At 42.4% G+C, this 23,736-nt stretch overlaps 1 protein-coding gene across 7 annotated transcripts in view; it reads right to left on the bottom strand.

Annotated features, from left to right (window-relative positions):
* SDK1 (sidekick cell adhesion molecule 1) overlaps window positions 1–23,736 on the bottom strand; it is a 1,057,379-nt gene that overhangs the window by 159,950 nt on the left and 873,693 nt on the right. For all 7 annotated transcript variants that reach the window (XM_077140486.1, XM_077140483.1, XM_077140481.1 and 4 more), the window contains 3 exons: window positions 11,016–11,131; window positions 9,142–9,334; window positions 2,040–2,138 (listed from right to left, as the gene is read on the bottom strand). In XM_077140486.1, coding sequence (XP_076996601.1) covers window positions 2,040–2,138; window positions 9,142–9,334; window positions 11,016–11,131 — 408 coding nt within the window. The remainder of the gene's footprint in view (window positions 1–2,039; window positions 2,139–9,141; window positions 9,335–11,015; window positions 11,132–23,736) is intronic.

Below are 23,736 nucleotides of genomic sequence, written 5' to 3'. Positions count from 1 at the left end.
GGAACTCATGCCATTTAAAAATTAATGTTATTTTTTAAATTTCCAATATTTATAAACACTCTATACCTACCACCAAGCAAAGTACCCCCTTCCCCTCTTTCCCCAGCCCCTGGTCACTTCTAATCTGCTTTCTGTCTCTATGAATTTGCTATTTCTAGATATTTCATAATATCTGGAAATGGGATTAGGTTCTGCCATGCCCAACAGTGCACACACCCCACTCGGATGTAACTGTGGTTATTTAAGAATGAAATAAAAACATTTTTCTTTCGATTAATATGTACCATCTTTTTAAATCTCCATTCTGTCGTTGGTATGTAAATGCATTTTAAGCTGTTTGGACCTGCCCACCTAGCCAGCAGATCCGTCGGGGGTTCCTTCAGCCCAGGGGCGCTCTGAAAACATAACTGAGACACCGATGGTGCTGAGAGCTCAGGAAGTTGGGGACTCTTGGTGCAGGGTTAGGAACTGGCTCAAATCTACCCCCCCAGCTGCCAGCTGGGCGACCTTGGGACATGGCCTGGGTCTCGGTCTCTGCATCTCTAAGATGCGCTTATAGGATGTGCCGCATATGGATGCTGAGAAAATCAGCCCAGGTTGTGGCCACTGTCTGGGCCACAGAGGTGGGAGAGAGCCAGGCAATCCCTTCTGGTCTCCAGGGCCCGTCTCCCCTCTGCTGCTGTCCTCAGGTACACTGGGCTGCTGTCCTCAGGTACATGGGGCCTCACTCTCACACACAGGGATCACCGCGGTGTGGGCGGGCAGCTGAGAACAGCACCATCCACCAGGCACCCAGACAGTGGAAGCTTCCAGCTGACTCACCACTGAACTCTCATCCAGGAGCCGGTTCTGCTGGCAAGCTCAGGGCCCAAGGGCAAAGGCGCCAAGGGAGGTGCCCTCAAGATGACATAAGATGGCACAGGCAAGGTCCCCAGCCACTGCCTGACAGATATCAGTGCCCAGCAAATGGGTGGCTGAGAGATGGGGATATCACACTGCCAGCTGAGAATGTCAAGCAGTGTCTACCAAAGGAAAGGAGCACCACTGGGACCCAGCTGCTGCACACAGTGTGCCTCCATCTTCCCACCCAGCCTTGCCAGGGGAAGGGGGCATCACGATGCCCAAGGCTGAAGAGACTGGGGGGTCTGAGAGGTAAGTCAGAGCTCCCTCTGCAAGTGCAGCAGTGAGATGGCACCTCCAACTTCATCTGACGTGAAAGCCTATGCTTGTTTCATCAAATGAGATATTTTTTAAAATCAGATTTAATTAAGCTTTGACCTGAAAAAAATTTTCAGAAACTTCTTCTGTAAAAGAAAATCATTAAAAACCCTGCAAAAGGTGAGATGTCCCCCTCGAGACACCTTAAACTGAAAAATGAATTTTGGCTGTTAAATGTTGGTTAATCCTTGCCTGGCAGGATTCAGAACTTTGAAGAGGCTGTGTCTCCCTGCCTCTGCCTGCCTCTCCTTATCCTGGGGTCTCTGCCATAGGGCTTGGGGGTGGGGGGCAGCATGGAGGACATAGCACCAGGACACCCAGATTCCCTTCTGGCCAGGCCACTCAGCAGCCGCAGGAGCCTCTTGCCCACTGCCCTGTTAGTGGCACTTTAGAAAAATGGCACTCCACACATGTTTACCAAAAGAAGGGAAGGTCACCTGACCTCGCCCAGCCTCAGCTTCCTCATCTGTAAAATGGTCATAATATTAACGGGTCCCTTACAATGTTGCTGTAAGAATTAAGTGAGATAGATGCATGTCAAAGAACACACCATAGAGGTACTGATTCTCATGGATCAGAAATTTGGAGGTTTGTGAACATAATACAAGGAGAGGAAATCTCTGGGCTCTGACATGTTCCCTGACAAGGATGGGCTCTCAGCGCCCAGTCCAGCTTGGCAGATGCCCCCTTGATTTCTGCCACATGCCCTAAAAAAGGCCTCAGGCAGACTGAGCTGGGTCAGCAGTTTGATTTAAACCTATTTCCAAATCTTTTTATTAGGGCAAGCTTACTTTTCTTTTCCCATACCCAGGGACACTTACCTGTAATGATGCCATTTTTCTCCACAGGTTCCTGCCAGCTGACCTTGAGAGATGTGTCTAGAATCTCTGTGAAACTCAGGTGTCCAACAGCCCCCGGCTCTAGCAATTAAAAAGAAAGTAACCTGTTAGCACAATGGCCCAGTTCTCTCTTGAACAGATTTTGGGGGAAGGTTTTGACTCCGGGTCAGATAAGGTAATCCAAGGCCAGCAGAAAGCTGCAGGATATATCAGTAAAGATCTAGAAGGGATGAGGGAATTCAAGATGTTAACAGGCGTCCTAGATATCGTCACATAAATTGCTTTACTCAAGCCTTCAATCTTGACCATGCAGAGAACAAAAGAGGCAGTGGGAAGAGTTACTTGTAACTTGTTTCCTCTTTCCTCTTGATCTAATCTAATTAGAACAATCAGGCTGATGGCTCCCGGAAAACAGTTGTTGCACAGAGCGTCCCTCCAGGTGCATTTGCAGGTGTCTGTCTGTCTTGTGCGGGGCCTGAGGCCTCCCGAAAGCCTGGGCAGGTGAGCTTGGCCCAGTGCTGGGCCCATCCCCAGGGTCCCTGCCTGCCTGACCCAGAATTCCAGGCTCTAAGTCCCCACTCCCTCTCCTGAGAGATTCCTGAGGGCAGGGCAGTGCCTTGAGGATGTCTGTGCAGAGCTGTGTTTCTTTCCCAGGAGTTCCTGGGCCTGAAGGCTGCTGTGCAATTATGAAAACTCTTAAAGCCTCAGTCTGCTCATCTGTGAAATGGGGAAAATAAAAATGACTCAGTTTGCCAGGTTCTCGGGAGGATCAAGTGCAGTGAAGCCTGCAGGCAGTTAGCATGTGCCTGGCAACGCGGAAATGCTGTAGGAACATGAGGTGCTCAGAGTGTCAGTCTGCAGCAGCAGCTCACCCAAGTAGGATCAGCTCATCACTACTTTGAAAAGCCCCTGAGAGCAAAGACCTGAGAGGCCAAGCTCCAAGTTAGAGAAATCAGAGAGCTTGGGGTCAAAGGGGCTGGGGTAGTGCCCCCCTCAGCCCCCTTTACAGCTCTGGGGCTCATCTCCAGGCCTGGCTTCACGACGGCGGCCACAGGCAGCAGAGCTCGCACTCAGCTCAGAACCCCTGAGTCGCTGAGGGCAGAGGACAGGGGACAAGTCGCTGTGGCTGTGGAGAGGTGCCCGGGGGCTCATGCCCTCCCCAGGCTCAGGCTCTCCTGGGTGCAGCAGCTTCTTCTGTTCCTACCGCAGTAGGATGGGGCCCCAGAGCGGGTCCTTCGTCCCCAGGCTGCCGGGCCAAGCGGCTGTGCCAGGCAGCAGGGGCAGTCCCTGGGAGAGGAGGTGCCTCAGAGGAGCTGGGGGCTTGGGAGCACTTGGGCATGGGGAAGGGGGGAGGGAAGGAGGGATGAGCCCCATGGCTCACTGAGCCGGGCACCTTGAGGGACCCTTCAGCCCCAAGCCCCTACCCAGCAAACAGCTGCCTGTACGGATTTGCCCTGCTTGTCTCCCAGCACCGGCCCCACCGTGGCTCCCACATGCCCCCATGTCCAGTCCCCTTGGGAGCCATCTCAGAGGAGGTGTAAGGGACAAAGGGAGGGAGAAAGAGAGGCTCAAAGGCAGACTAAGGGGGAAGAGAAGGAAGATGGGGAAGAGATGAGAATTCATCTCCACGCATCGGTTAAGTCCATACGCTGTGCCAGGCAGGGTCACAAGGTTCTAACAGAAAGCGCCTGGCGACCCGACTCTCTCAGGCAGGCTGCTGAGCAACGCCCTGGCACCTCTCTAGTAACACCACATAACAGCAATAATAAGAGTCACTACTGTAATTATAATGCAATTTTGTAGTTCAGCTAGGAGCCTGGCGTCGAGGTGGCCTCTCTGTGGGACAGCAGGGTGGGTCCCACAGCGAAGCCTCACCCCCAGGTCCTCGCCCCCCACACCGTGGGCCCCGCCTGCACCAAGAGTTGATTTTTAAGATGGATTCACACCTGCTACTCAAATAGTGCTCAGATAAAGTTGCCTGAAACAACCTGTAATGTTCAGAAAGTAGTAACAGCTTCGGAAAAATGCACTCATCTGGCGAAACTTCCAAAAGATAAGCTCCAACATCCTGACAAATTTCACTTTTCTGGTGTGGGAGGCGGTGAAATAGAATAGCTGCCAAGACCATCTCATTCGCCTCCAATTTTGAGCTTCCAGAAAGACATTCTGACGGATTTTTGAACTAACTTGTTCTTTTTTCGATCGATGAAGTAGAGAAGAAAGCTTTTTGCTCCTTTTATATTCTCAATGTTTCTGCTTCCTGGATTCCTGCCCAAATATGCGGCCCTCTAGCTCTGCTGGAACCAGCTGGCAACTTCCAGGCTTAGAATTTAAATTGTTTCCTCTTTACTACTGCCCCCACCCCCACCCCAAGTTCTTATTTCACTGGAGCTTTGGAAAGGAAGGCCTGCTGGGATGTGGAATTAACCAGGGAAGCTGTGTCCCCAACGCCCATGAGTCAGGTGTTTTCTTTCAATGCCCAGAGCAGAATTCAACCCTACCTTCAACCTTTCAATGCAATAATCCATGTTTAGAAGGATGCTCTACCCTTCTATCAAAAAAATGATGGTTCCATTAGAAAATTCTAGAAGGGTGACACGGCTTCTCAGTTTTTCAATTCCCAGGAAAGGATCCTTTTCATTTACTAATGGTGGGTCTAACTGCATTTAATTTCCTATTTCCTAGCTACAGAGCTTTATGGATATGTTTCCCCATAGTTTTTGTTTGTTTGTTTTTTTAACTGGCAAGAGGAGAGCTTATTAGGTATAGAATTCTATCAGCAGTCTTCAGGGTTTTTTATTTTGTTTTGAAGAGTTTTTTTTTTCTTTTTCTTTTTAATCAATGTCCTCTGAAAAGCAAAATCTGATATCCAGTTGGATCTGGCTGTGGTTTTACCTGAGATGCTTCCCTTGTCTCCTTTTTGAATACATGAAATAGAGAACGACTTCCACACAGTGACAGCTAGGAGGGGATGCTGGGCAGGTGCTGCTAGAACCCCGCTGCCAGCCTGCCGCCTCCAGTTCCACCTCGGCTGACAACATATGGGAGCTGGGCTGTGTTCTCCTACCCAGTGAGTACAGAGCACCCACCAAGCCTGAGCAGGCTCGTTCTCCTTTTCCAGAGGTCCAGGCCGGGCCCCCTGCTCTCTCAGTTCCAGGGACAAGCCCCAAGACAAGCCTGCCTGCACTGGCAAACCTAAGCCCAGCAGCCCTCACTTCCTTCTTGTCTCCACCTAATCCTCAGGTGGCTTTGCTCACCTGGTGGCTTCAATCTCTATACCTCAGGCACTCGAGGAAGAACTGACTTCAAACATTCCTTTCTGTGGTTAGACTACACATAGATCACCCAGCGTTCTGGAAAACAGGATCACAATTGCCCCTTCCTAGGACTTGCAAATCTACCTCTTCAGTCGCTCTACCGCCCAACGCCCACATCTTCCCAGGTGTCCCCCAGGCACTGACACTCAGTGTGTCCAGTGCAAACCACTCGCCTCTACCTGCTGCTTGTCTGCAGTCACAGTTTGATTCCTGGCATCACCATTTACCAGTCACAGAAATCAAAGTGTGTTGAGTCATCCTAGATAACTCCTTCTACCTTCCCTCCAAAATCTAGTTAATCCCCAAATCTGTTTGACTTTTCTCTATGGCATGTCTCCAAAACCTCCCTTAGCACTACCTGCACAGCATGGGTAGAGGCTCTCACAATTTTTTACCTTCTTCCCAGCTTCCTTCACCTTTACCTCCCATCCATCCATCACAAAACCCTCCAAACGGAGCTTTCTAAAACAGGGACCCAACCACATAATACTGCTTCAGCTGTTCTAACCACCTTATGTTTTCTCACAAACTCTTAACACGTCTTGGCTTTGATGGATGCTATTTCCTCAACTAGGAATGTCCTCACCCGTTCTTGGCATGAGAAGTTCATCTGTCAAGATTCAGTTCAGGTGTTACCTCCTCCAAAAGCCGTTTCTAATTCCCCAGATACAAACTGTCCCTCTTCACTGGGCTACCACAATCACTTTTGCAGACCTCCTTCATCAGGGGCACGACCTCAGCTGTGTCCAAGTCATATCTGATTGGGCTGTGAGCTCTACCGGTAAAGGTATGCTTAACCTGTTTTTGGGTTTTGACTGTAACCCCTCAAAACCCAGATGGCTACCTCCTGCATAACAGGCCTTCTGCAAACTCACAGTTCTGTGAGTGTGTATATACGCTGGTATGCTGGATAGATGGATGAATGAGTGAACCTATGACTGAATCAGCTATAACTATTGATAACCACATAACAGATTATCAGTGTCAGAAATGAAACAGGGACTATCACTATGGACCTGGAAGACATTAAAAGGTAGTAAGAGAGTACAATTTTATACTCACAAATAAGATAACTTAGAAAAACTCAAACCTCAAAAACCACAAACTATTGACCCCAACCCAGATAAAATAAACTCAATTAAGTAAATAGAATTTATAATTAAAAAGCTCACAAAAAAGAAATATCCAGGCCCACAGGATTTGGCTGGAAGATACCAAACATTTAAAGAATTGGCATCAATTTTACACAATCTCTTTCAGAAAATACAAGAGGAGGAAATATTTCTAAACTTATCTCATGAGGCCAGTGCTACCCTGATAACAAAACCAGACAAAGACAGTACAGAAAAAGAAAGCCACAGACCATTGTTGGTACCTTGTGTGCTTAGATGCAAAAATTTTCAACAAAATATTAGTAAACTGAACTCAAAAATATATATGAAGAATTATACACCATGACCAAATGGGATTTACTGTGAGTATGAAAGGCAGGTTCAACATTTGAAAATCAATATAATCCACCATACCAAAAATTCAACAAGAAAACTCATATGATCATACCAATTGATGATATTAAAGCATTGGGAAACATCCAACATTCATTCATGAGAAAAACTCAGCAAGTAAGTAATGGAGGGGAGTTACCTCGACCTGATACAGAGCATCTGCAAAAACCCCACATCATCTTAATATTAAAAGACTACTGCTTTCCCTCTAAGACTGAGAACTAGGCAAGGACGTCTGCATTTACAGCTCTGATTCCACAAAGTACTGGAAATTCTAGTCACTGCAACAAGGCAAGAAAAAGAAATAAAAGGCACACAGGTTGGCAAGAAGGAAAGGGAGTGAAAGGGCCACTTCAGGGATCCTTACGGTGTTGGACTTTTAGGTATCTTGACTGTGGTGGTAGATACAAAATCTTGCATATGTGATTAATTGTACAGAACTAAATAAACATGCACAAATAAGTTAAATAAAACTGGGGAAATCTGAATCAGATTCATGGATTTTACCCATATCAATAACCTGCTTGTGATACTATATTACAGTTTTGCAAACGTTACCATAGGGGGAATTTGAGAAAAGTGAATGTGGGATCTCATTATTATTTCTTACAACTGTGTGTGAATTCTATAGCTATCTCAATAAAAAGTCCAGTTGAAAAGAAAAGCAAATGCCAGACCAAAGGTATGGGAAGAATTTCTGAGATCAGCAAATAGTTGAAAACAAATAAATTTCATTTTCTCTTCTTTTGGGAAGGTCTATGGTCTCAGAGGATGAAGAAGCCATGTTCCATTCTTCCTCTGGCACAAGGTGACGTGGACCTTGAGTTCAGGAGGTCAATGGTGAGATGACTCTTGAAGAGGGGTGAAGAGGAAGCCAGGCTGCTAAGGGCCCTAGGGAGTGTGGGAGGTTAGGAGGTCAAAGTAAAGAGTTGATACTGAAAGGATGTAAGAAGCTAACTGGGCAACTCGATGGGGCAGCATGGCCAGGAAGTTGCCAATTTTGGGTGAGGGGGATCTCTGCACATTTTTAGGCCAGGCTAAGGGGAAGGAGCCAATTGTGCAAAGAGTGAAAGGAACCATCAAATGAACACTCTAACAGAGCCGGTTAACTGTGGAAAGGGACCAGAAAGCAGAAGGGAACAGGATGATCGAGGACCTTAGGAAAAAGGTCAGACCCATTATCCTTTGAGGGAAGAGGGATGAGGAACAAGCGCAAGAAACAGGGAGCGCTGAGAGGACAGTGAAGCTAGGAATTCACAAACAGGAGCAGGGCTGTGCAGCATTGCTGGGCTCGAGTTCAGATGCGCACAGAAGGCCCAGCCACGACCCGAGTCCAGGTTTTTGTGGTTTTTTTTGTTTTAAACTCATACTAGTCTTAATTCTGGTTATAAAAAGAGTACATAAACATATAAAAGTTAGAAAATGCAGAAAAATACAAAGATAAATATTTAAAATACCTATAATCACATTCCACAGAGATATTAAAATCTTGACATACTTCCTCTAAGGTTTTTTCTCAGCTTGCATAGTTTTGTACAAATATATTTTATAAAATTTGTTTCTCACATAGTTTTGTATATTGTTTTTTGACCTAACATTATATGGTCAGCATTTTCTCTCAAAATTTTTGACCCTCAATATTTTTATTTTTAATAACTTCAAAATATTTGTTGTATTGTCATTCCATAGTTTTTTCAATCTTTCCCCTTTCTGAACACTTGAACCCTTTCTGCAGTTGCAAATAACTGTAATGAACTTCTTTATATGTAAACCTTTGTGAGTATCTGTGATTATTTTCTCAGGATAACTTCATTAGATAACGTTTTCCATAAGAATCAGCTGGCCTTTGAGTAGAGCAAGGTCTGGTTTGAATTGACCAGATGGAGAGGGCGGCTAGAGGCTCAAGGGAAGTGGCTCTGGGAAGTCAGGGGATGAGTGGGTTGGAAGGCAAGGGACCCAAAGGGGCATTAAGGGAGGAGGTGAAAGGAGTAGAACAAAGCTGGGACTAGAATCCCCACCTCTAGTCCTCAGCACTCCTGCCTCTAGCCAGGGCCTCCTTTCAGAGCCCCAGGCTCTACCAAGCGTGACTGATGCTTAGCTCCCTAGGACTTTGCAGGGTGGGAGCGCCCCGAGGATGTGGAGTCTCCTGACGGGTGCATCTTGGCCCCCGACCAACGCTGGGCACCACAGTGGACCTGTCCTGCTTGGTGAATGGCCTACGGCTGGCGGGCTAAGGAGGAGGTAAGGAGGAGGAATCCTCACCGTCCTCGTGGGTCCGCACGAGCTGCGGCGTGCTGCGGGGCCCGTCCCCAGGCGTGGTGAAGCACAGCACTGAGGTGAAGTAGGCAGTGAACTTCTTCAGGCTGCTTAGAGCTCCGTGATGGACCCCGTGGAAATCTGGGGCGACGGTGGCCACTGTGATAGCCTCGGGGGCATCCGCGGGCCACGCTAGAAGCTGGGAAGGAACACGGAGAAAAGGGAGCCTTTAAATTTCATTTCTTCCCTCTCAACTCCGCAGCAGTATTTCACTTCGCAATGAATGTGTACTCAAGACAAGGGAAATTGTAATTAAGACTTTAATCTCATCTTTAAAGAGTTGAGTTTAAAAGGTACTAGATTATTATATACAAATCAGTATGTTTATAACTACTTGATACATGTGTGTGTATATATATATATATATATATATATATATATATATATATATATATATATAAATAAAATATCTGCCTGAACTCATGTTGGAAAACAGACATTCCTAAAACCTTCACCTTTGCTTCACTTAAGCATGTTACAGAATATACACATTTTTGAACAGTAAGGAAAAGATGGCATCATCTGCTATTTAGCTGAAGCAATACAATGCAACACAAATATAAATATTTTTCCTATATAGGCACCTACTCTGACTCAAGCAGAACCCCCTTATTTGGTGGCAACAACCTTAATTATTTATAATTTATAAACACTTGTTTCCCAAAATTGATTTTAGGAGTTTGGTTATAATTTCAAAGAGCTAAGATATATAAACATACTATAAGGAAAGTTGTTTTAATGTTTTGGCAAGTTATGTTCTTGTGTGAGTTTAATTCATTTGACACCAAACATTTCAAGGATTAATTACATCTGAAAGTTGACATGCTGGAGGATACAAAACATACTTAGAGAGAGCAGGCCAGCAGCTAAGCTATCAAATGAGCACTCTAAGCATGCCAGTAAGACCTGACAGAGAAGTTAAGAGGGTAAAATTATCATGACTGATCAATATTTTCTTTCCAAAACTGTTCTGACAGGGAAATATATACTTCTAGGGAAAAGAAAAGGAATGGCAAATTTCTAGGTACGTCTGGCTTTCCAGTGAATAACAAGTGCTTTACAGTAAGTTGAATCCAAATGGAAAAAAATGAACCAGTGCATCTGAGGAAAAAATATCCACTGAATCAGAAAACTACCAAAGATCCCAGCAAACGAGGTGGAACCCCTTCTCTACGAAGATCTTCCCTGACTTTACCTGCCATTAAAGGAGATCTGTAAGTATTTGTAGGTAAAATTAAGGTGGGCTCGCACATCTAATCAGGAGAAAATCTAAACGGTATGACAAACTACACATTTGGAAATTGCATCCAAGTGCCTCTTCAGAGGTAACTTGTTCTGGCTAACTAATGACAAAGAAAAGTTGGGTGGTAGGGGTCTGTCTGTGTCTCTCTCATTCAGTTCAGGTAGGTGCTCTGCCTCAACTGGCCTTCGTTCTTTAAACAGACAAGGGAAGGAAATAACCACTCTTACTTGACAGAAATACTGCTCAAGTGCTGCTAGTTCCCTTTGCTCCAAATCTGTGCTCTTCTGAGAGGACTCCCTTTTGGGAAGAAGTGGTCTGTACAAATGCTGATTCCTGTCAACCAAGCTATGTCTCCCAGTGGTCATTTAGAAATGAATCATCTTTCTAAAAACATTTTCTCTCTTATGCAGAACCATTCCTTTGATAAATACTCTGAATTTCTGTCCCCACACATCTGATGATAGGACCCCACCCGGATGAAGATCTACGCAGCAGGCAGCCTGACTGATTATTGGTACACAAAACCAATAACTGTATACAAAACAGTCTCTCTAAGCAATAAGCCAAGGTTGAGAACCTTGTATCCCTGGTTGATGCCGTTGATGAACTGCTGAGGTGGAGGGTTCCAGAGGAACTGAACGGTGGTGGAGTTCACAGCTTCAGCATGCACGTTCTGCGGCGGGGCGGTAGGCACTGCTCCCGGGCGGACAGCGTGACAGTGGCAGGAGATGCAGTAGGGAGGGGAGACAAAAAAAAAAACCTTAGCTGCCACTCATGGTTCACAGGCAATTACAGCAATGAAGACAGTGTGATATTTTTGGAAGCTAATAGTGGGACTATAGGGAAAGAGAATTGAGCTATTTCTGATTTTCTGCTTGAGAACTCTTTAATGCATAGGGAGGAAATGGACTGGATTGTCTTCTTGTCCCACAGGTGAGTCTTTCCTGTGGATCTGAGAAGGTCAGCAAGTAAAAGATCTTGGATTTCTTTTTCAATTATACAATATTTGAGAAAAAGCAGGGTTTCATCTAGAATGCTCCCCCCAATCCCATTATATACCCCATGTTTCAATGTAAATTATCATTTAAATGAAAGAAAATGTAAAAACAGAGTGAAATTTCATTTCCTCTCATATGTATTGGTGCCCATCATCACGTGGTTTATTCATCTGGTGGCTACATTTCTCTTTGTCTTTCACTAGGACAGCCATTTTTAAATTTTCCACTGGTTATTTATTTCCTTTGCCGAACAGCTATCAAGGCCATTTTCATAGCTGACAAATGCACTGCCCTTATGGAATTCACATTCTAGGGGAGATGGCCATGTAATTGTAAACAGGCAAATCACTCTGTAGAACAGTAGAGCAATATTTCAGCCCCAGGAGGGCATGGAGAGCTTCAGATCAGATTAAGTCTGGAAGAAAGGGCAGACCTTTAAATGAGGGAAAGGACTTGATGTGACATGGCTAGTTTTTTAAGGATGATAACTCCAGTGGTCTGTAAAGAGCAGACTAACTCATTGGCTGCACTGATATGCTTTCTGCAAGGCGAAAAGGAAGGTCTTGGCTGTCTAGGAACCTGCTTTAAAAGTGAGATGCAGGAACTCAAAGGATCCTCTGGCTCAAGGTTGTGAAACAAAGACCAGGGTCTCCTGGCACAAGATAAGTAAGTATGGAGCATAGTCCTGCTAAGGATGATTACACTTTTCATGGTTTTCTTTCTCAAAAGCCTATCTCCTTAGGCATAGGTGAAAAAGCTTAAATTTGCTTAAGACACTCAAGTCTACTCTTCTAAATCATGATCTTTTCCCATCTACTATTGAGTGTCGCTGTGATATCCTTTAGCCCTTCCCTCCATAAATCACTAAGGAAACAAGAGTTTGTGGGTGAAAAATTGCCACAGGGACTGGACTATTGCCTAGGATATCAGAAAGAACATCACATCTACCATAAAAACAAAAAAAAAGCTGAATAAAATACAAAATCATAACTTTGAACCCATCAGAGAGCTGAAGTCACAGGGCAACTGAGTAGTCTAAAATTCAAAGAAAGGTGGATTCTTCAAGGAGTAAGGAGGTTAGTACTGACTCACTTGTGGCAAAGCATGGGAGGAAGAGACAATGAACATATGCAACTTGGTAAGAAAAACTCAGCTAAAATTCTGAATGAATTGCTAAAGGCTAAATATTGGCTAGCACGAGAGTATAGAATGTTTGAGAGCTGAAGACACACAAAATAGATATATTACATATAAAAATAAGAATTGCAGCAGCTTTCTTATCAGAAACTATGTAAGCCAGAAGGTAATGGAATGTCATCTTTAAAATGACGATAGAAAAACATATCCTCCTTGAATTCTATATCCAGTGAAAATATCTTTTTTTAATAGAAAGGCAAAATAAAACCATTTCAGACAGACAAAACCCAAGTAAATTCATTACCCGTAGACCTGCAGACAAAAAGAAGGGAAGGAACAAAAAGAAACCAATTAGCAAGATGGCAGATCTTAATCCCACCACATCAATAGTTACATTATTTGTAAACAGTCTACACAGTCCATTAAAAGACAGATTTCAGTTGGATGAAAATCAAGCATCAACTATATCGTTTCTATATGATCCATTTCAAATATGCAGACATAGGTAGCTTAAAAGTTAAAAAAAATGCAAAAACCATACTAATATAAATCTGCAAAGGTTGTACTAATATGAGACAGAATAGTTATCAGAACAAGGAACAGAATCTGTGATAAAAAGGTAATTATATAACGGTAAGGTAGTTTATTCATCAAGCATGCTTAATAGTCCTAAATGTGTATGCAACCAGAGCTTCAAAATAACTGATGAAGCTAAAAGGAAAAATAGACAAATATACAATTACAGTTGGAGGTTTCATCATTCCTTTCTGAAAATAAAAGTAGACAAAAAAAATTAGTAAAGATATACAAGACCTCAAAACACTATTAAGTACCTTGACCTACTTGATACTTATTTAAAAATTCTACCCAACAAAAGTAGAATACATACTCTTTTCAAGTGCACATTAAACTTAAACCAAGATAGACAAGTTCTGAGCTACAAAACAAACCTACACAAGTTTAAAATAATTGAAACCTGGCGGGCCGCGGTGGCTCAGCGGGCAAAGTGCTTGCCTGCTATGCCGGAGGACCTCGGTTCGATTCCCGGCCCCAGCCCATGTAACGAAAACGGAGAAACAAAATACAATAAAACAAGAAAATGTTTAAAAGATGTTTCCCTTTCTTCCTCTCTTCCTTCCTTCTATCCTTCCTTCCTTCTCTCTGTCTTTCCTTTAAAAAAAAAAAAAAAAAATAATTGAAACCATAAAAGTATGTTTTATAACCCAAGAAAATTAAACTTGAAATAAACAAAAGAAAGATATTTGGAAAATCTCTTATATGTGAAAATTAAACAATATACTTCTAAATAACTCATGGGTCAAAGAAGGAGTCACACGGAAAATTATGAAGTATTTTGAATTTAATGAAAATGTAAATACAACATACCACAGTTTGTGGGATGCAATAGTGGTTATAAGGAAATTCATAGCATTTAAATGCTTATGTTAGAATCAACTTTTCCACCTTAAGAATCTAGAAAAGTAAATTAAATGCAAAACAATCAGGTAGAAGAAGATAATAGAGAAAGAGCAGAATTCAAAGAAATTTAAAAATAGAAAAATAATAGAGAAATAATAATAGATAAAAAGAGACAAAGCTGATTCCTTAGAAAAGATCAACAAAATTGATAAACCTCCAGCTAGACTGACCAAGAATACAAGAGAAATTACAAATAATCAATAGCACCAATCTTAGGAGATATCTCTACAAATTATAATGACATTAAAATGAAAGTAGGGAAATATTTTGAATAGCTTTATGCCCATAAATTCAACAATTTAGGAAATGAACAAATTCTTTAAGAGTAATACATTTGAAAAATCTAGTAAGGAAGAAACAGGTAACCTGAATACTCCTATAGCTGTTAAAATTTTAATTCACAATTACAATCTTCCAACAAAGAAAATTCCAAGCACAGATGGCCTCAATGATGAATTCCTCCAGGTATTTGAGAAAGAAAGAAAATCAACTTTAAGGGTTTGCCCTAACACCAAAATCAGAAAAAGACATGAAAATAAAATAAAACTACAGATCAATATCCTTCATGAAGATGTTCTAGTTTGCTAGCTGCCAGAATGCAATATACCAGAAACAGAATGGCTTTTAAAAAGGGGAATTTAATAAGTTGCTACTTTACAATCTAAGGCCAAGAAAATGTCCCAATTAAAACAAGTCTGTGAAATGTCCAATCAAAGGCATCCATCCAGGGAAAGATGCCTTGGTTCAAGAAGGCCAATGAAGTTCAGGGTTTCTCTCTCAGCTGCAAGGGCACATGGTGAACACAGCGTCATCTGCTAACTTTCTCTCCTGGCTTCCTGTTTCATGAAGCTCCCCGGGAGGTGTTTTCCTTCTTCATCTCCAAAGGTTGCTGGCTTGTGGACTCTCTGTTTCGGGGTGTGGCAGCATTCTCTGCTCTCTCGGAACTGCCTTCATTCTCCAAAATGTTCATCTTTTATAGGACTCCAGAAACTTATCAAGGCCCACCCAAATGGGTGGAGACATGTTGTCACCTAATCCAGTTTAACAACCACTCTTGATTAAATCACATCATCCAGGAGATGATCTGATTACAGTTTCAAGCATACAGTATTGAATAGGGATTATTCTACCTTTATGAAATGGGATTTTGATTAAAACATGGCTTTTCTAGGGGGCATACTTCCTTTCAAGCCAGCACAAAGACAAATGCAAAAATCTTTCATAAATATTAGCAAATCAAATTCAGAAATATGTAAAAATTACAATCTAATTTAACCAATTGGGTTTATCAAATACATGCAAGGTTGGCTAAACATTCAAAAATTAATCAAGTTAATTTATCGCATCAACAGAATAAAGAAGAAAGATCATATGATCATGTTAATAGATTTAGAAATACATTTGACAAAATTTTACACCCATTATTGATAAAAAAAGAAAAATTCCAGAAGAGTAGAAATTAAAAGAAACTTAAACTTGATAAATGGCACCTATAAAACATCTACAACTAACATCTTATTTAAGATGAAAGACAATGCTTTCTCCTTAAGATCAGGAACAAGGCAAAGATGTTTGCTTTCACCATTCCTATTCTGGAAGTCCTTGACAGTGCAATAAGGCAAGAAAAAGAAATAAAAGACATACAGAATGGAATGGAAACAAATCTCTTTCTGTTTGCACACATGATTGTCAACGTAGAAAATCCCTAGATGTCTAGAAAATAAGGTCCCTGGAACCTTAATACATGAGGTTAGGATGGTCACAGGATAGGATCAAAACACAAAATTCAATTCTATTTCTACTGTGAACAATGAACAAATGGAATTGACATTAAAAAGTCAGTACCATTTAAAATAGCAACAAAACATGAAATACAAAAACATTTCATATCCATAAATCTACAATATATATACAGGGTCTGTACTGTAGGCTGAAAACCATTGATGAAAGAAATCAAAGACCTAAGTAAAGGAAGAGTCATATCATATTAATGGTTTGGAATACAATGTAGTAAAGAGGTAAATTCTCCCCAAATTGATCTGTAAGTTGAACACAATGCCAATAAAAATATCAGTGACTTTTTTTTAGAAATTGAAAAGCTAATTTTAAAGTTTATATAGAAAAGCAAAGTAATCAAAAGAACTAAAACAATTTTGAAAAGGAAGGATAAAAATGGAGAACCTGCTCTATGTGATTTCAAGACCAACTAAAATCTTCTGCAAGCAGAACAGTATGCTACTCCTGGTAGAGGGTGGGTAAACTGATCAGTGAAACAGAATAGAGACCACAAGTTACCCACATATATATTACCAATTGGTTTCCAATAAAAGCGCAAAGGCAATGTTATGGAGGAAGGAAATTTTTCAATAAATGGTGCTGGAAAACTTGGACATTCATTTGTAGAACAAAATGACTCTAAATTCATACCTCAAACCTTAACAAAAATTCACTCCTTCTACTAAGTGTAAGACTTGTAGTTATAAAACTTCTAGGGAAAAATTTGTTCTGACATTGGGTTAGGCAAATAGTTCTTAGATCTAATATCCAAAAGCCTTAGCCATAAAAGAAAAATACTGATAAATCTAACTTCATCAAAATTTAAAACTTCTGCTCTGTAAAGATACCTGTTAAGAAAATGAAAAGACAGACCACAGACTGGGAGAAAGTATTTGCAAGACATATATCTGATAAGAGAATTTTATTCGGAATAGGTAAAGAATTTTTAAAACTCAATAATAAGAAAATCGAAGACAACCAAAAATGAGCAAAAATGTCTAACAGTTACTTCACCAAAGAAAATAGAATGATGGCGGATAAGCATGAGAAAAGATCATCATCAGAGAATTTAAAACCACAATGTGGTACAGCTATAAACCTATCAAAAGGGCTAAAATAAAAACAGATAACAGTGATGAAACTGAGCATACCAAATGTGAGTGAAACGGCGAAGCATCTGAAACACTTATAGTTTCAGATGAGAATGCAGAATGGGGCAGCTGCTTGGTAAGACAGTTTGGTAGTTTCTTACAAAGTGAAACACGCAGTAACCATGTAACCTGGCAATCCTTTCCCTAGGTATTTAGACAAGAGAAATGAAAACTTGATTTCATATTTCATATACGATCTGCATGCAATATTTATAGAACTTTATTAATAATTGTCCCAAATGCAAAGATCCCAGATGCCCCTCCCCAGCTGAGTGGGTTAACCAACCGCGGCCCATCTAAGGAATGGAGCGCAACTCTGCGACAAACAGGAGCCGACTCCTCACACGCGCCACGTGCGCGGCTCTAAGGGAAAACAGGTGGCTCAAAGGCACAGACGGATTATTCCCTTTACACGATACTCCATAAAAGGCAAAACTGTAGGAGCATAAAACATCCCAAGGATGGGGGTTTGAGTACAGAGGAATTCTGGGGATGAAAGAAATAGTCTGTAGCTCGATTGTGGACTTCATATGCTTATCAAAACTTACAGAACTCTATACTAAAAAGGGTGGCATTTGCTCTATGTAAATTGTGCTCAATAAATCTGACTGATAAAAAAATGCTGCAACTCTCTGACATTCACCCTGTCGAGACGTGGGGCCTGGACATAGGCGTTAGGCTCTGAGACTCCTCCGACCAAAAGCCTATGACCCAGGTCTTAATAAGCTGTAGCTTCTACTTCTTCCCCCTGAGCTGTTCCTTTGGGGAGCCCGGAGTCGCCTTGTAGGGAATCCCTGCAGCCGGCCACACTGCTGGTGCAGGGGGCCCACTGCCAGTGCCAGCTGGGTCCAGCCTGCTGCCCCCCTACCAGTCAGCCCATCTGCCAATAGGACCTGCACAGGTGCCACACGTCCAAGCCCTGCTCAGGTTCCTGAGCCCAAAGTCATGAGATGTAATGAAATGCTTGTTTTGAACCTCTAAGTTTTTGGGGCAGTTTGTTATACAGCAATAGACAATACATCTCCTGTGAAGGAGAGAAAGAAAAAAGGAAGGAAAGGGGAAAGGGGAGTAAAACAAATATTAGGAGCAACTGGGAGAAGACTTGAAACCTGCTGTGTCCTTTCCTCTCAGAATCCACATCCTGTGGCACTGAGGAATATATTCTCTTCTTCGCAGGCTTCCTTCTTGGGGCTGTGAGCCCCATTCACCAGCTCTGGAGTTCCATAACACGTCCCGTCTAGTGTTAAATTCTCTGAGTAGGACCACACCAACCATTGCTGAAACAAAATGGTGCTTTGCATACTTTAAACAGGCGATGATGTCCTGTTGTCCATTGCTCTTCCTAAACCTGGGCACTCCTCCTTTCCTACACTGTCGGTCAGACACCTGCACTTGGCTTGGCTTTGGAGCAACATGACGCCTGTGTGAGGTGTTCCTTTTCCAGGCTCTGTCCTGCATCCTGGGCAGCGCCTCTCTGGGACCCTCCAGGGTCTTGGAGAAACAAGTGACAGCCACGTCTGAAAACCCTGGGCAGCTGTCCCTACCTTGCTGGCGCGGTGCGGAAGGCAGGCCCTTCCCTTCTCACCCTGCGGCTTCACGCTTCAGCTCTGCCCAGCCCCAGAGTCACAAGACCGAGTTTCTGAGATCACAGAGGCCTTTATTTTTAAAAGTCCCCAATTCTTCTCAGCCTCTTCTATTCCCGGTCCCCCCTTTTCTCTTTTTCCTAATTACTGTCGTCAGAAGTAACTCAACTTGTGAGAAAAGGAATTAAAAAATTCTCTCAGATGAGAAAAAGACAACAGCTAGCCAATTTTTCTTGACAGCATTTCAAAGAAAAGGCTTGTGACGGCTGGGAGGGCCCAATTCTCGGGGGTTACACAGCCAGCCTCTTCTGGATACCAACAGAAGGGCCGAGTCTCGAAGATTATTCTGCAGTAAAGTGGAGGCCCAGGCGTGGTTGCAGTGCCGGGTTTCCGGCAGCTTCCGCACTGCCTGAACCGTGGCCTCCGGGGGCCTCGGATCAGCACCTAGGGGCGCTTCTCCCCAGAAGTCAGCACTGAAGTGAGGCCCTTTGGGAAGGCGCCAGGGTTAGGTTCCTTTCTGGTTTTCATTGCGTAACACAGTCCGTGTTCAGCAGATCATTTCTCGGCACACGCCAAGCACGACCTCGTTCTGTCTTAAATCCGACATAGCCGGAACCGCTCAGTTCTCACCACAGACGAATAGAAACACGGGGATGGATGAGTCTCAGTACAAGACGCCAGTCACGGTGAGCTGCGTTTAACGCAGAGCTCCTGCAGCCTCAGGCTCCGTCCTCTGGTGGAGCCGCAGCGGCGTCCGATGTGTGGGACTCGCAGCAGGGCCGTCACCAGGCCTGAAGAGTGCCGCCGGGGGTGCAGCGTGGACATGCCTGGAGACCCAGGACAAACTCGGTCCAGTCAATCATTAAATCAAACCCATCTTCATTGCAGATTGATGAATACTGATGGCAGTAACTGCACTTGGTATATAGTGATAGTTTGGATGCCTCAAAACAAGTGGCTAGCACATAAAATTACCCCAGGAAACAGGCTCTGGAGGCGGAGGGCTGTGTTCATCAGCTTTAATGGGGCTCAGAGGACCCCTCCTAAGGAAGTGAGGAAGCCAGGGCTGGGGGAGGAGAAGTCCCCACCCCACCCCCGCGCGTGGCTGCGACTGAGACCTCTGCTGACCCTGACCCTCCAGGCTGCCTCAAATGGAGGCAAGGGAGCCTCGGCAGCCAGCCATTCGCCAGGGGTGCCCCATGCCAGGGGGTGTCACCTTGGGAGGCAGCAAGTGCTCAGTGAGACTCAGCAGGCGGTGCTCCAGCCTGATGACACTGCCCAGAAGGACAGAAATGGACAGGGACAGCGTCCTCTACAAATCAGATGACTGGGATGGGACAGTGAAGGCTAAATGGTTACTCTGAAATACAGAAGATTCTACACAACAGATTTGTAGGTTTTATATGCCAATGCAGACAGAAAGTTACAAATGCTCTGCAATAGGAGTTGAATCTGAAAAGCCTGAGGTTGAAGAAATAGGCTATTTCAAGTCACAGAGACGGTCAGCTGTAATAGGTGGCATATAGAGCTGAATTCCTCATTAAATGACATTCTTGAAATAGTAAACCTAATGAAATCCAAGACATGACAGTCTCACCTGTTTTTTGCTTTGTGAAAGAAATGGAGTCAGAGAACCACTCTTGACTATTTCAAATGGAAGTACACTGGCTGCCCAAGAGTTTTGCAGGAATCTGTGAGCTGAACAAACAGTTATCCTTATTGTTATTACTTTTGCTGAATAGTTTTCACTTTGAACATTTGTTGAAGGATAGATGTGCCATCCAAAATGGCTTACTCAAATTTCTGAGCACCCAAATGAATGCAGCAGATAACTGCAAGGAGCGTGTGAAACTATATTAACATGTATGTATAAAGTATGTGGGTTCAAAGCAAAAATTCAACTTTGTTATGGAGTTGAAAATTGATAACTAGCAATATGTAAATAATTTTATAATTGTAAAGGAACCAGCATTTGGACCCGAACGAAGAGTTACCAAGATGGGTAAAGCGGCATCTGAGCAGACTTACAGAAGTGCCTGATAAGCAAAACATTGGATTGGATTCCAAATCCATTCACATTATCACAAAAACATTCAACATTACATTTGTCAATGAAATGTAAGAGTTGTTAAAGAAACACTGAGCCCTTAAAGTATAATTTAAAGACATCGAATTATCTGAATTCCTCTTTATGGCAAGAAAGAAGTTTCTCTCAACTGTGAAAAAAAGCAAAAAATAATCTTTTGACATTTGTGACCACCTACTTATGTAAATACCTTCTTGTCAAGGGTAATTTTCAAATATTTGAAGAGGTTATCATTAAAAGTCTTGATAGAGACTGAATGGAGTCATTTCAAGCATTTTAAAACCAGATATCAAAGATAAAATGTTCATGAATGCAACTCAAGCTTCTCACTAAAAATCTTTAAAAAAAATTTTAATTTGGAAGCTTTACACAAATTCATATTTAATATTTTCCCTGGTATTGTCCAAAGATGACAAGGCCATTTTAAAAATATATATTAGTAATCCATAGACTTAAATAGTTCTGAAAATTTTCAGTCCATTGCAGTTACTATCATTACTGATTTCCAAACCTCATTTTTAACTAGTGGGAGCCTCTGCATCCTGGCCGCCGAGTTTGACCAGCCCCCACTGGCATCTGACAGCTTCTTTGCTTTCTGGAGTGACTACATGCTCCAGCCTCACCTTACACAGCACCTGCTCCAAACCTCTGGAGTCTGTTTCTGGGTTGGTGCTTATTTCTAGGCCTTTTCACAAGGACATCCTTTTTTTAAAAACATTTTTTTGTGTGTGTATTGTGACATATATATATCTTTTTTAAAACTATTTTTATTGTGCAGAAAAGTGATACATTTCAAAGTTCAGTCTAACAAGTAGTTATACAGCAAATTTCAAAGTATAGTATGGGTTACACTTCCACAATTTCAGATATTTCCTTCTGGCTGTTCTAATACTCTAGAAGCTAAAAATAGATTTCTATGTAATGACTCAGTATTCATAATCATGGGTTAAATCCTAACTTCTCTGTCAGAACTCCTCCCTCTCATTTGATTCTTCTCTCAATCTTCAGGTGTATCTGGACAACGAGCAGTCTAAGCCCTTCATGTTGGAAAGGGGGATCCACATTATGGGGCGGGGGAAAGCTACTGGTTGACATTCTGGGAGACACTGGTACCGTTAAATTTCAGGGCTTATCTGGCATAGGAACAATCTGGAGGTTTTAAGTTTCTTAAAAATAAACCTAAGTAAAACTTTTATAGACTCTTAGTTAGAGCCCTGGGTTTTCTTTAGGGTTTTCAGGAATACTGTTTTTTAGGGCTTGGCATACCAGGGCAATTTGCAATACCTGGCTGAAGCTTGCATAAGAGTAACCTCCAGAATGACCTCTGGACTCTATTTTAAATCTCTGAGCCACTGAAACCTTATTTTGTTTCATTGTTTCATTTGTTTCCACCTTTTGTCAAGCAGCCATTCTCAATCCCATGATGGCAGAGCCAGGCTCAACAGGACATCCTTTTTAAAGACAAAATCATCATATTCCCCATTCCAAATTTGATATTTCAACTTTGCCAAAAATCTCAGTTCCCAAAGACATCAACATAAGCACTTTCTTGCTTTATCCCACAATGTATATACAATTGTTTTAGAGAAACAACAGCAGAATTGATTGCTGAGAACAGCTTAGGATATTTTTTGTCCTTAGACTATATCCCACTAGACAAATAATTATTTTTTAAAGTTACTTGAAATAGTTTCTTCCCATGTGATTATGCCACCAACTCAGTATAAAGTTACATTCATTTGCTTCATTTTGCCTTCAACTTTTGAGAATTTCTTTCTTAAATGTTTTAAAATTATTCAGTTTTATGAATAGGTAAAATATATTTACATGGTTCCAATGTCAGTTCTTCAAAGCACATTCAGAGAAGCCTAATTTCAATTTCTGTATCTTCCCTTTCCCTACAGGTATAGTTATGGAAATATTCCTTTACAGAGGACATTTTTTAAAAACATGCTACTGTATTTATATTGATCTTATTTTGGGATACAAACTATTGGTTCCCTGCTATAATAATACTGCAATTAGCTAGTAAAGTTTTCTTCTTTTTTCCTCCCTAGGAACACTGTGATTTAAGACTACAAACTGATGATGATATAGTAAAACTCACTAGTTCAATTTACAAGTATGATTATAATTTCCTGGAAAAATATTTTAGCTTCAGACTTTTTGACACACAGAGGAGCTGACACTACTCCAACCAAGGTCCTTCCTTTGTGCTTGTGTGATACCTAGGTTCAGGGTCCCTGCCTTCAAGGAGTTCAGAGTCTAATGGCAGAATCAGACATTTGTAATTCCATATAATAAGTGGTATGATGAAGGTCAGTGCAGATTTCCTTAAAGAAGGCTCCATGGAGGAAATTGTTCCTGAGCCAAATCTTTAAGTAGCAGATAACAAGAGAAAATGTAGTAGAAAGGGTATGACAAGTTGAGTATGTGCCAAAGCATGGAAGTAAAATCGAACACATACCCTTAGCTCAGCATCATGGTTTTGTTTTATAAAATTACTATTACCCAAGTTTGGGTAAAGCACTCATGGAGTCAAGAGATGTACAAAAGGACCTATTGATTACGTCCAGACAGAGTCTTGTAGACTGGAGGCCCCAGCATGGAGGGAGTTGGCTCAGAGGTCACTAGACTCAACATCCCAGCTCAACAGGAGCTCCGTCCAGATATGGGCACTCAACTCCCACCAGAATCATTTCCTGGACATACCTTTCCGGGTCCTTAGGTCAACTCTCTCCTTGTCATACAGTGTAAGGGGTGGCCTCCTTATGCTGAACTAACACCTTTCCCTCTGCAACTTCTACTCATTGATTCCAGTTGTGTCTCTTGGGTAAATTACTCCCTTCATATGTAGCTGTGAGGTTACTTGAAAATCATACCAAAAATACCTGATGAGGCTTTATTACTATAGGCCAAATAAGCACCCTACTTCTCGCGTGCATCTCTCACTCCAAAAGATTTGCAGAGCTTGCCCTCTGGTCTCCGTCTTGTAGGGGTGCCAGTCTTTTCACCACTCCTCGTGGTAAGACTCCCTTCACACTCCAGATGGCGCCCAGCCAGAACAGGGTCCAGGCTGCATGCCCTG

The sequence above is a fragment of the Tamandua tetradactyla genome, chromosome 23 (assembly GCF_023851605.1).
Source record: "Tamandua tetradactyla isolate mTamTet1 chromosome 23, mTamTet1.pri, whole genome shotgun sequence".
NCBI classification, from domain to species: domain Eukaryota; kingdom Metazoa; phylum Chordata; class Mammalia; order Pilosa; family Myrmecophagidae; genus Tamandua; species Tamandua tetradactyla.
Note: the sequence above shows the minus strand (reverse complement) of the source record. Positions and strands in the feature narration are given on the sequence as shown.